This window comes from Amphiura filiformis, chromosome 14 (genome assembly GCF_039555335.1).
Source record: "Amphiura filiformis chromosome 14, Afil_fr2py, whole genome shotgun sequence".
Taxonomy (NCBI): Eukaryota; Metazoa; Echinodermata; class Ophiuroidea; order Amphilepidida; family Amphiuridae; genus Amphiura; species Amphiura filiformis.
In genome coordinates, this window is record NC_092641.1 from 34,810,089 (window position 1) to 34,824,289 (window position 14,201).

General features: G+C 38.3%; 1 protein-coding gene across 1 annotated transcript; it reads right to left on the minus strand.

Moving 5' to 3' along the window:
* Positions 1–4,314: 4,314 nt before the first annotated feature.
* Positions 4,315–12,166, minus strand: LOC140169008 (histamine N-methyltransferase-like). Its single transcript, XM_072192301.1, has 3 exons — positions 11,796–12,166; positions 10,784–11,104; positions 4,315–5,070 (listed from the first exon to the last, which is right to left on the minus strand). The coding sequence occupies exons 2-3, from the start codon at positions 10,998–11,000 to the stop codon at positions 4,658–4,660; spliced, it is 630 nt and encodes a 209-aa protein (XP_072048402.1). The 5' UTR covers positions 11,001–11,104; positions 11,796–12,166; the 3' UTR covers positions 4,315–4,657.
* Between the last annotated feature and the right edge of the window lie 2,035 nt (positions 12,167–14,201).

Below are 14,201 nucleotides of genomic sequence, written 5' to 3' on the forward strand. Positions count from 1 at the left end.
TAACCACATTTAGGGGTTGTTTGGATTTTTTAGTAGGCCTATGGTCATGCTGGTCCCACCAGGACATAAGTGTGTTTCTGCACAGAGAAAGCATTAGGCCTACATAAACAGCAAACTGCAAAATGCATCTGTGTACAGTGTATCACACTCACACACAGTCAGTCATCGCCTATGACAGTTCACGTATTATAAGCTTACATGATATAAGCTTATAACAACTGCAACCAAGACACCAGCCACGACAGCATGAAATTGGAATGAATCTGCGTGCATAGACAAGGGTCTATGCATCCTTGCAGTCTCACTTTTCAGCTAACTTTTCATATTCCATCATGCAGACAAGCACACACAACAATCCGCTGAGCTGCACAATCAGAACAAATACGAGGGGGTATCAAAAAGTTTTAGAAATTGCCCAGAAGTGAAAGAGCTATATCAATGAAATTTTGTCAGCGCAATCACTGGTCGTTATGTACATTATGGTGCAAAAATGGTCTCATAAGTATGTTTACTTTTTTTACAGGAGCTAGATGTCACTACCTGCCTATGTAACCGCATAACCAGCAAAATGGAGAAAATTGAGGCATGCAGCATGATTAAGTTCCATTTTAATGGTTACAGTGCCCAGAAAATCTGTGATGAAATAAATATTCCTTTTCCAAAAAGCAACAGTGACATATCACAATCACCACCGAAGATAACTTTCATTTCATCATCAATTTTCTAGGCACTGCAACCCTTCAAAAGCAGGATCTTAATAATGTTGCTTGCCTCCTTTTTCTCAATCTTGCAGTTTATGCGCAGTAACTGGGGCAGCGGGTTGTTGGCATCTAGTACCACCTGTAAAAAAAGTAAACATACCTATGAGACCATTTTTGGACCATAATGTACATAAGGACCACTGATTGCACTGACAAAATTTCATTGATATAGCTCTTTCACTTATGGGCGATTTCTAAAACTTTTTGATACCCCCTCGTATGGCGCTGATGTGACCACGTGAGCCGATGCACACCGTGTGTGCAAATAGTTCCGAAATGCAAGTCATTATAAAGTTGACAAATTGGGTAACTTCGGTCAAAAAATTAGTTTTATTTATTAATCAACAAACATTAATTGCAGCTCATGTTTAAACTCATTTATGAATTGAGATTTTCAAAGCGGAAGATTGAAACTGATATCAATGCGCGACGGTATCGGCAAAATGACCACTAAGTTTTTGACCACGTTCGTCGTGGCTAAAATGACCTCGTGAATGTGGTCAAATTAAAACAGTACAACCCCCTTGAAGGGTCAAAACAACCCCAAACGTGGTCAATTCAAAATTACCACGGAAAATATAACCCCGTAGTTTTTAGTGTGTATTTAAATGATAAATCCTTGGCGCTGCTTAACCCTAAAAGGGTTTTTTTATTATTAAAATGGCCACCAAAATGCCTATGGTCAAAAATTGCCACAAATCATATGATTTAGATATCATAATACTAAAAAAAAAATACACGGTATATAATTTCATATTTTTACTTTTTTTCTCTGTGTTATTTATGTGAGTTTTGTGTATAAAAGTGCAATCTCCGCGCAATGAACTGAGTTTTTTTCACCCAAATTGGCTATTTATTTCAAGCAAATCATTTGCCTCTGATGATAACGAGGTGCTGACCGTGTGAATGCTATCATCGCTCATTTATTAGTTTCTACATACAGTCGAAATCAGGAAATTACGACACCAAGGACTAAAGAGCCACCATATCCATGAGAGCAGACGGGACGGGGGTCATGGGCCGCGATAGGGCCTCTTATTGGGCCCATGGGAAATCCCATGGTGGGGTTCAGGCTGGGGCAGACCAACTTTTTCAATCTGCATCTCTGAGGTGTTTAATATATTATATAGGCCTGAAATAAAACGTAAAAACAATCCTGCGTAACCTTACTAGTCTTAAAAGCATGATTTTATGACGTTCGTGTAATAATACACAACTGAGACGAATATAACTCCGTCTCCGATACAAATGGATGGCATTGTAATTTTATCGGATAAAATGTAGAATATCGGAAATGGAATAAAATATTGCCTTCCATTCTAAGAACGAAGTCACGTAAGGGAGTGTTCATTAATACTTTGTTAGGGGGGCTGGTCTCCCTCAAATTTTTCGCTTTAAAACTTTTTGACCCCCCCTCGATGGACCGCTAAACTTTTTTGACCCCCTCTTTTGACAGACAGACAAAACTTTTTGACACCCCCCCATTATCGTATAACAAACATTATACTTAATAGTGTTGTTTCCAGTGGTGTGCTATCTGGGTCACATGTCATCTATCTGTATCTGTATCTTTCGTTACACGTACAATCACCATCTCTGGTTGTCGCATACATTGGGGGGGGGGGTCATGTATGACAAGGGTGAGGCAAATGTTTGAAATATTGAGGGAGGCAAATGTTTGAAACATTCCCGGTGGGACAGAGAATTGCACATGAAATACAAGCACAAGGAAATTTTCATTATACTTAATTTAGATTTGTCCCAAATCAGGGTGTTTATCTGATTTTACAGGGATAAATGAAATAGAGGATTTGTTTGGAGGTCATTAGGCACATCAGCGTAATTTGGATCCGTGGCTATTATGATAGTACAAATGCGCGCGAACCGCGCAAAACATTTGGCCATATTGAAGCTTGAATGGTCAAATATCGTTAAAATTGGAACTAATTTATGCAAAAAGCTAAAATGGTCAAATATGAGATTAATTTGGTTACGCAAATGTACACAGGATATCAGGTGTGGCCCCCACCGTGGCACCTGGGCCTGTGCCCACTCTGCCCTATATGGTCAAGGCCTATGTGTACAAAGTAATTTTGCAATGAGAAATAGTAAACTGAAGTGTGCAGTTTACGTGCAAAGAAATCCAATTTTTTGCAATATTTAACTTGATTTAGTTGTATCAGATTGGTACATTATCATGTTTGTAGCCTACTTTGAAGAGATATAAAATTCTATGATAAAAAGTGCCAGTATTTTTTAGACCAACCCAGATGTTTAATGTTATATCAATTTTAAAATTAATAGATATGTGTACACTAAGTGCCATAATTTTTTCAAACAAAAGCAATGAAAACCCCAACTTGCCCATGTTAAAAGTGATATAGAAAACTTTTTTGGCCCCCCCCCCCCCCTTTCCTACCACCTAAAACTTTTTGGTCCCCCCTTTTTAAGGTCCAAACCTTTTTTGGTCCCCCTCCCTTTTTACCAGCCCCCCCCCACAAAAGTATTTCTGAACACTCCCTAAGTATAAAACAGTATTGGGAAGCTGTACTGTGGTATGGGCGTCAATCCTGGAAGGACAGGGGGTCATATACGTCAACATATCCCGCACACACATGAATGAGCAATAACGTGCCCCTCTGGTTATCTTTACTTTTTTACCGTTTGCAAAGAGCATGTTTCAATGATTAATATGCTTGTTTTTCCTAGACTTATGCCTCCTTAACCCTAACCCAACTAGGACTCACTAAAGCTCACTATTAAAACCACTCTGCGTGCATGCATTCCACGTGACTTGATGACGCAATCAGCCCGTTGAAGTCATATATACCCAGGGAATCGTTGGCCGGGCCAACGTCACCTAGTGTGGCTACATGCTGGGGATCTTCTGCGTGGCATGCGGTTAGGGTTAAACTGACACCTCAATGAACTTCATTATGACAATCAGAAGCGAAACTTCATTATGACAATCGGCACATTCTCCGATAAAGTGTTCAAAATGCCAAATATGTGTCGCCCATAGTTTCAAGTCGTATTCAGACTTGTTTCGTCAGAAAGAAATAACTTTTATTAATATAACTTATACTTTGCTTTTTAAAATGTGTGAGGCTAGAGGTTGTAACATGCCTAGAAAGTATAAAACAATAAAGCTGATTATGCATGTCCATTGTTTTCCTCCATGTCGCCAGCCAAGGTGCGTTCCGTATAATGTGTCCCTGCCCTCTAAACATGCGCGCATATAATGGATTATAGGTACTTTTCATTAGCTGGTATCATGCCCTAATTATAAAGTATAAATCATCACAACACAGATTATTATTTTTTCCAACAGGTCTTTCAGACTATGTCGCCAATATTGTTCACAGATACGTTACCATATTTCTAATGGATAACAATCTGTGAAAATAATTGGCTAGATGAATGTTCTCATGTGATGGATCAAGCAGACTCCATAGTTATATTATATATATGGAACATAACACAATGGTTTCAAAGTTTAAAAATCAGGTCTATTAATGGCAAAAGTCCTGACGTTACGTTCATGCCGTCACAGATACGTTACCTAAATTCTACTCCCCTCGGAAAAAACGCTGTGATAAATGAAGCCAAATACCATATCAGACTTTAGTACATTGGGTGATGACTGATCAAGTATGGGTATTAAGTCGGTCAGTTTTTACACTTGCACGATTAAGACAAAGATGGGAAAGGGCTTCACAGATACGTTACCACTGATGAGTTAAATGGCCATTTCTAATTTGCTCAGCTGTATCTAACCTTACTGATGCACACGGAAAACCCCACGTCCCTGGCATTTTAAGTTTATTGTATTTTGTCCCTATATCTCAATTTAATAATTACAAACTTTGATTGGGTCAGATCTTGTCACATGTTACCTATTTTGATATTACTAGAACATCACATTCAGTATCAAAGTAATATTTATCATCATCTTCATCACATTTCTTTACACGTATATTACGTTTGATAAAGTCCATGACTTGATTGAAGATTTCATCTGGTACTGATTCCTGAAACTTGACTGTCATGGTGATGAAATCAAGTACAAGCTTGGTGACAGGTGTCATCTCATCTTCAGTGAAACAGGTGGTAAGATCAGCTGATTCTGTGTAAGAAGATTGAGTGTAGGCCATCTGGTACTTGCTGAGAACAGATTTCACATCTGTGGAGGTGATAAGATAGTTTGTCTTTATCTTCTGTGGTTCAGTAGCCGTTGTTGACATGGTTGAAGTCCGCTCTTCCACAGCTATATATGGGAATGTCTTTGCAAGCAATCCCATACCGGAATCTACAACAGAAATAACAAGTCCCCGTTTTAATAAAAAAATGTTTTCTAATATGGATGACATTATGACATTTATGTATCAAATATTTTTCACCTTTTATATTTTGGCAATGTTATGCCCCAAATTTGTCCCATTCTCTGTGGATGACACCCCAATGGATTAACACTCGCCCGGGATCGCCAGTGGTCATTTAAAGACCTCACAAAAAGTCCCCACTAACCGCTGTCCCCGAGAAAAAAGGCCTTACGAACTTTGGCTATAACCCCCCACAGTGCCTCGATCCGAGTCACTGCAAAGTAACATGAAACCATGATGTAACCACTCCATATTTGGAACAGCAATGTGCCTGGACCCGCCCACAAATAAAGTGATGGGACCACCTGCTAGCCCTACCACAGGGCCTGTTTTCTTTTTCTTTTTTTGTGCTGGGTTGCCGTGGCAACCCAGCACTTATTGTTTGATTTCAGTTTTCTGTTGTTTCTATTAGTAATTCATGAAGAAAACGGAAACTTGTAAATATATTGCAAAAAAATTATCAAAATGGTTATGACAAACATGAATACTAAAATTGGCCTGTGCAGATATCAGAAATATTGTGTTGATTTTGCATTTTAAGGTAAAATAGGTATATGTTTTAGGAAAATAATATTTCTGAATCTAGACTAGGAAGTTTTGATGGTTCTCTTCACTAGCACACTGAGCTTGGCAGGCTATGGGTTCTATGGGCAGACACACCGGGTACCATACATGCTTTGTTGTTGTTCAGTATCTGCCATGTATGGCCTGTATCTCTGTTGAGAGCTACCTGCTGAGTGAGCAATTTGAGGGCAAACCTGTGTTAATAAATAAACAAGATCACTGCATTTCCTGGTAACAAGATGGTGATCAAAAGCTATTGATGCACACATCACTTTCAAATATTTGGGTCTATTTTTATGATGACACAAATGTCAAAACTAGAATGAAGCATTAGAGCATAGGTAATGATTGGATTTTGTTACTACGAATATTATCAATAAACATTCACTTATTGGCTTTAAAGGTGCTATTTTGGGGTTCAATTTGTGTAGGCCTGTAATATATACCCTAATAGGCCCCCTATATACTTCTTGAAAGTTTGCTTGTTACTTTGTATGCTTAAATCCTCAAAAAACAAAAAGATCTATGAATTAATCTATACTATAAGGTGCAAACATCGGTTCCAACTCGTGCCATTCAAACCTGGTGATAATAATATTTGAGTAGGGGGACAACACGTGAGTGGAGATATTTGAGGTCAAAGGTCATTTAGTGGTCAAATGAGGTCATTGTTGATTTAGATAAAGCGATGGGGAAATTGCCCTCTTTTGTAAAAGTAAATTTCAATGTCAAACATTACCTAGTGGTAATAATCTGTGTAAGGGGGCATCAAGTGAGTGAAAATGTTTTGAGGTCATAGGTCATCTAGGGATCATATTTTAAAATTGTTCGTATTGGGTAAGTTAGTGAACGTAAACCTTAGGAGTAACAACATAAAGAGCATAAAAGTATACAAATTGGAATGGAACTGTTGTAAGGAATCCAACTGAATCATCAGTATCTGGGAAAAAGAGTCTGATTTTGAGGTTTGAACCAACCGAATCTTTGCACTTCAAATTATTTTGACTTTTTTTATAAAAAGAAATATAAAGTTACTCAATGTGAACAACCATGTCCCGGCACATCCCTTTTTAAAGGGATTTTTATTTACATGCTATACCACGAGAAGAACTGCTAAACCAACTAACCGCTGTCCCCACTAACCCGGGCACTAACCACTGTCCCCGTTCCCGGGGACAGCGGTTAGTGGGTTGGGTTGTGAGCTGTCACTTGGTTTTTAGCAGTTCTCAGGATATAGCATGGTGTCTCGGTGTATATAGTGTGGACAAAAAGAAAACAGGCCCTGTGGTAGGGCTAAGTAACTCAGTCATTACAATATGCCCAAAGCTTCATCGTATTCACAATATTTTAACATACAAAGACCGGTGGTTTATGTATACGCATTTTTATGGACAAAACCTAAAAACACATTGAGAAAGAAAAACCTCCATCGACGGAAAAAAAACACATTGAGGAAAAAAAACTCCACCGAGAAAAAAAAGCACACTGAGAAAGAAAAAAAACTCCATCGAGAAAAAAAAGACATTGAGAAAGAAAAAAACTCGCACAGAGAAAACAGGAAACTCTTCAAAAATAAAAAAAAATCTTCGCAAAATAAAAAACAAAACTCATCAAGAACAAATAGGATACTGTCCTCTTTGGCGTGCCATAGTGGACCAAACCTAAAAAAAAACCCATTGAGGAAAAAAAATACATCAAGGGAGAAAAAAAAACTACCGAGAATTTTAAAAAAATCCTCACCGAGAATTAAAAAAAACGCATCGAGAAATAGTCTCTTCCGCAGCCGGACCCCCCCGCAAAAAAAATCAAAACCTGGCTGCGGAGGAGACTAATTTATTTATTTATATTTATTCATTTATTTATTTAGATAGAGGCTGTGCAATAAATATGATATACAGGGGAGACTTATTTATATATTTAATCATTTATGCCCCCTGTACATTTATTTGTTTATGCAGGGGTTGTGCAAACATTGTGAGCCATGGGGAGGGGGATATAAGAGGGGGGGGGGAGAAATTGATGGTCAGGCAAATGTTACCCCGGACTCATAATTATTGCACAACTCCCCCCCCACACACACACATAACTAATTAATATTTATTTATTTATTTATTTATTTATTTATTTATTTATTTATTTATTTATTTATTTATTTATTTATTTATTTATTTATTTATTTATTTATTTATTTATTTATTTATTTATTTACTTCTTATTTTTTAAATATTATATGTTTATTATATAGCTCATAACTACTTGTACTCCCCCTGTGTTAAATTAATTGAAATTATGTATATACATAAACCATTTGTTTATCTATTTTTTATTTACTCACTTATTATTTTATGAATATTATTTGTTCCCCCTTTCGGCTTGGCTAAATCCACCCCCCCCCTTTATTTTATGCTCATAATTAAATATTTATTTGCACAGTGCCCCCCCCCCTTCCATGTAAAATCAAACTTTATAAGCCGTTTGAACCAAATTCATCCAAATTGACGTATACAATTACAATATATAATGCCATGACAATAATGCGTATGACGATCTACTTGAAACATTGGCCGAATAAACCACGCATCACGTATGTCAAACTGCCATATAACGCGTGAACATGATCATGATGCAGTCATGTCTACAGTAGAATTCATCTCGACCTTTGCAGGACTTAAACCCCATTAAAAGCTATTAAACCAAGATAACACTCATTGAAACAGCTCAACTGATTAAATCGGATCTTCTCTGGTTGTGCACATGTGTCTGTTTTATATGTGCGGTATCGCTATGAAGTGCTATAATACAGCTCCAGTTGGGTAACTGATTATAAAGGAAACGCAAGGAAACAAATAATGGTATGTGGACCTTTGTTCACGAAATGAGACAATGGCCTGCTTTTTGTTAACCAGCATTCTTGAAAATGAGCAACATAATGATTGTTGACTTAACACGGTTTGGAAATAATTTCTTCATATTTTTGGTGTTATCTGTCGTTTACATATCCTTCCTAAAACACAAAAGTGCGACTATTTCCAAACACCTAAATTAGCTAAAAATTTAGGACATGTTACAAAACGATATCTTCTAGAATTTCATAGAATAGTTTAAATGTAGCTTGTACCGTTTTTTGTGGCATTCTTCAGAACGGAGCGGTCCGTTACCAATATAGCTCAATATTTTCGGTTAAATCTCCATTCAATTAACACGGGGAGTTGGCTGCATATGAGCTAGCTATGCTTTGCCCTCACTCATATTCTACGAAAGTGCGACTATTTCTGAACATCTAACCTAGCTGTAATTTTAAGTCATGTTAGAGAAATATATTTGCTAGAAGTTTGGAGAATAGTTTAAATATTGGCCGGTTATTTTTCACACAGTGATGTTAACTAGGCAAATGCAATATACTTCTAACATACACTATTTGTAAAGGTCGCGCGTCAATGGTGAGAGCACTGTGTATTGTGTATAGGAAAACGGACAGTAACTGCAGTATGTGTATAATACACATCTTCCCACAGCATCTTCCAGCCGGGATGATTAGATCATGCATACTGCAGTTACTGTCCGTTTTCATATACACAATACACAGTGCTCTTACCATTGACGCGTGACCTCTACAAATAGTGTATGTTAGAAGTATAGGGTATTGCCTAGTTAACGTCACTGTGTGAAAAATAACCGGCCAATATTTAAAGTATTCTCTGAATTTCTAGAAAATATTGCCTAGTTAACGTCACTGTGTGAAAAATAACCTGCCAATATTCAAAGTATTCTCTGAAATTCTAGAAAATATAGTTTTGTAACATGTCCTAAATTTTTAGCTAATTTAGGTGTTTGGAAGTATTCGCACTTTTGTGTTTTAGGAAGGATATGTAAACGACAGATAACACCAAAAAATATGAAGAAATTATTTCCAAACCGTGTTTAGTCAACAATCATTATGTTGCTCATTTTCAAGAATGCTGGTTAACAATAAGCAGACCATTGTCTCATTTCGTGAACAAAGGTCCACATACCATTGTTACCTTGCGTTTCCTTTCCTTTATAATCGATTACCCAACTGAAACTATAATACCAGCTCATTTCGATACCGCACATGTAAAATAATCAGTTGAGGTGCTTTCAATGAGTGTTATCTTGGTTTAATAGCTTTAATGGGGTTTAAGTCCTGCAAAGGTCGTGGTGAATTCTACTGTAGACATGACTGCATCATGCTGGCAAGTGGCAAAAAAATAAATGTCCATACCTGTTCAAATTCTACTTCATTTGAGACCAGCTTCTTAATAATCTGATACCATTATCATTAGTTTCCAATAACTCTAAACAAACTAAGCATATGTGTATTGCTTCCTTTAATTCATCCACATATAACATAACCAATGGTGATATGAATTATAATCATCATAATGTACTCATATTCTGCCCCCCCCCATCTAAGCTGACCGTGTGGAGTGTGGCCCTTTTCTTTGTCAAATGTGTTGCTAATTTAACCCAATTTTATGAATCGTGAGCCAAAATTTCCAAAAGCATACAACAAATATCGTCAAATTGTTAAAGTTGTCAAATCATGAACTTGTCAAATATTTTGCACCAAATCTGGATCTCGGGTATAGAAAGGGGTCCCATTTTTGTGATTGTATTGGTCGCACTTCCAGACTCTAGTAGGCAGGTCTCCAAGGGAAACGATGTCCCTTGCAAAACAAACTTTAGTAATTATGGGTGGCTTACCTTGTAAACCCGTGACTACTCTCTAGTCCGAAGTGTCGCTAGTCTGAAGGTTCTCTAATCCGAAGGGCCCCTAGTCTGAAAACCAAATTAAGTTCGCTAATCCGAAGATTTTCTAGTCCGAATATAGAATAAGGGTTAGGGTTAGGGTTATATTCGGACTAGAGAACCTTATTATTCGGATTAGCGAACCTTCGGACTAGAGAACCCGATATTCGGACTAGCTAACCTTTTTCAGAATTCGGACTAGCGCATGATAAATTACGTGTTCGGACTAGCGAAATTTCGGACTAGAATAAGGAGCCTTCGGACTGGGGAACCTCCGGACTAGAGAGTTGTCACCGGCTTACCTACCTGCTTGTAGTACCATGAATATAATCCCACCAGGCTTCAATAACTCATATAACTTTCTGACTGTTTCCTCCACTTCGCCGGCATAATATATGGCATTGACAATGGTGATGAATTGGTACTTCTGCTCTGCTTCCATAGATGTCACAAACTCTTGGAAGGTTTGGTTGTGCCAGTTGTATTCAATCCCAGTAATGTCGCCGCTTTTCTGACGTACCATGTCTTGGTATTTGGAGATCCGCTCTGTGCTTGGTTCAATGACGGTTGCAGATATTCGAGAGAATTTGGTTTTCAATTTCTTCAGCTGTAAAGTTTCTTGATTACCTATTTGGAAATATATATCAGCTATTAGTGGCACTTCCCTGGTTTAAGTTCTAAGATGTATAATAAATTTGGTGTAATTTGGCGAATTGGTGTGGCTACAAACTTCTACGGTTTACATTATTTTGGAAAACGGAATTTTGTGATGCGAAGAACAAGGTCGTGCGCACTTCAAGAAAACGTAAAACTTTGTTTACGTTAAGGGGGTCAAATTAAGTTAATTAGTTTCAAATGCACTGAAAGGGCCTTTCGGACTAAAATAACAATGACTAGTGCTACTTGTTTTACCTTGTAAAAGGGATTTGTTTATGCTCCCGAAACGTCGGTTATTTGTCTTTTTTAACCCTAAATTTTGGATGTTGTCATGGTTGTTGTACATATTAAACAGTTTTCATAGATGTGTTTCATAGATGGGATTATAGCCTTCTTCTATTGGTATGAATTTATTTATTTTACATTTTGTGGTGGAAATGTTTTTGATGTTTGCTATTCGATTTGTAAGGAAAAGAAAGTATGTTTTGCGGTTTCAACGAACGAAAATGATTGAGTATTGCCAAAGTTATGTTTGAATCAATTATTATGACTTAAAAAGCTATCATAGGTTAGGCCTACACTGCAAAATTCCTGGCGGCAGAGTGACTACATCGCACTGGAACTCTGCAGTCACCACGGCCGTCACTCCATAAAAACTTACCTTATGTTTGCCGACGGTGTCACTTCATGAGAGTGACTACATCGGAAACAAGGCAGTAGGGTACAATGCAGCAGTGTCATCACGCAGTTACTACAACTGCTGCCCTCCGATGTGTTACCTGCTCGATACCGCATCGGCGACTCATGAGGTACACCACTGACTAGATTCCGACAGTGGTCCACATCTTGTAGTCACATCAAAGTGACATCCGTAGCCAGTGCCCCCATGCGTCGCCTGCTCGGTGCATATAGGGTATAATCTTCTTCCACGGTAAACCAAACAGCTTCCGTGGTAAACCTTATAGCGCCATCACTTGATGAAAGTACGTTATTAGTAGGCGTGAGTTAAAAGCTATCTGGGCTAGAACTATTGCGAATGCCTACAGGTAAAAAAAATACTCGTGGCGGTTATATTACACGTCTAGTTTAGGGCAACGGGGGTGGAAAGGAGGGTAGGCCTACTACGGAGCACACCGACATCGCCTGGCTAATAATTATTTGGTGCAGCAGAGACACTAAAATGAATACACGGGATCGATACACGTGAATTGCTATGCACGATTTTGATATCAGACGAAAATCTTCGGATACTGGGTTAGAAAATGATGAATATCTCCCGCAAATGATTTTTCTCAAGAAACCAGATGTGGTCTCATACACTTGAAAATACGTGTTGAACAGATATGATAGTCGTTAGCGTGCGCTTTGAAAATTGGCCGTGCGCTTTGAACTCAAAATCTGACCAAAACTCTAATGTTATATTGCGTTGGTCCTGTATGGACTACAGCGCGCAGCAGGCTTATAGCTGCACTCACTACTCAGTGGAGGCAGTATAACCATTGACCGCAATGTCGTATACAAGCTTGCTCACACAGCGAGAAATCAATTACCCCGGTTATTGTCAGTAGCCTTAGTCAGGTCACTTCGCTAATTATGCATCTCATAAGGTCCGAATAAAATGGCCATGGGTGGCTGTGGATTCAACCTACCATGGCGATTTCTACCATGAAGATATCGGGGCGATGTCACTGTGCGGGGATGTGCGACAGATTCGGGGTGCATTTTGGTTTATTGATGGCCCTCAATTTCATGAAAATTTGGTTTAAGAAAGATTGTTTTTTTTTTGTTTTTTTTTAAATTAATTTGTTTCCCAAATTTTTATCGGAAAGTGTGCCATTTTTTTTATTGTTACCATGGCGTGCGATAATAAATAGGCCTATTAATATAATTTTTAAATTCTATTTTATTATTTTGTTATTAATTGAAAATCTAAAATAGTATAAAATCGTATATGATGCATTAAATGAAAGTTAAAACGTTCTTCCAATATTAATAACTATTATTAAATAATTCCTGGCATCTCGGACAACACGCCCCCCTCCCCCAACACACACACCCCACACCCCTACAACCACACGCCAAGTCTTGGCGAAAGTCTGCCTTGCACATCGTGCACGCGCGCGTGCACCATCCAGCATTCTCCCGCTTAAATACACTACCCTATTACGAGCAATGGAATAGCCCGTCAATCATGCACAGTGGTTGCTCCTGGAAGGAAGATTATACCCGATGTGACGCGGTTGCTCATGGAAGACAAGAAGGATTATACCCTTTTCGCTCGGTGCCTTGTCGGCGAACTTCAAGGTGACTACGCCGCCAAGTTACCTGCAAAACGTGCACCGTATACCCGAATAGTATACTTCTATGTGATCGCAGCCTTATACGCGCTGATGATGGTAAATACGGGTATCATGCTTGTTTACTGCTTGTCATAATACGCTCATGAATGGAATGAGTTGGTTTTATAATATTAATTGATTGATTGATGCATGCTGTACGTATACCGTGTAGTGGGTCCATGGCTAGCTGTTCTGCCGTCTGTTTTTGTTTGTTGTTTGTTTGTTACAAGCCGACGTCAAACGTCGGCTTTGTATCTCTCTTTCAATTCTTCTTCTTACCTAGCTGGGGTTTACACCCCCAAGCTAGGTACTGTTATGCTATCCATTCTTTCTTCTGGCAACAAATTGCACATTTTTTGCTCTAGCTCAGACATGCTTTGACCGATTTTGACCTAACTTGATCACAACCATCATTGACCACAACCATACACGTTACCTGACTTTTATTAGGTTAAAGGTTACAGAGGGGTCAAATAGGCTAAAAATGTGATTTCAGCTAAAAATTCTTCTTCTCCTACATGTAACATTCTACAATGACGTCACTTGACCATATACGCATCGGCTATACCCAGTGCCCATAGTGTGCAAACAGAATTGGGTTCAAAGGTCATTAAGGGGGCATTACAGGTATATAACCAAATACCTTCAAAATGCTTCTTCTACCACAAATTACATAGCACAATGACGTCACTTGCACATATGCATCGACTATACCCAATGCCTATAAC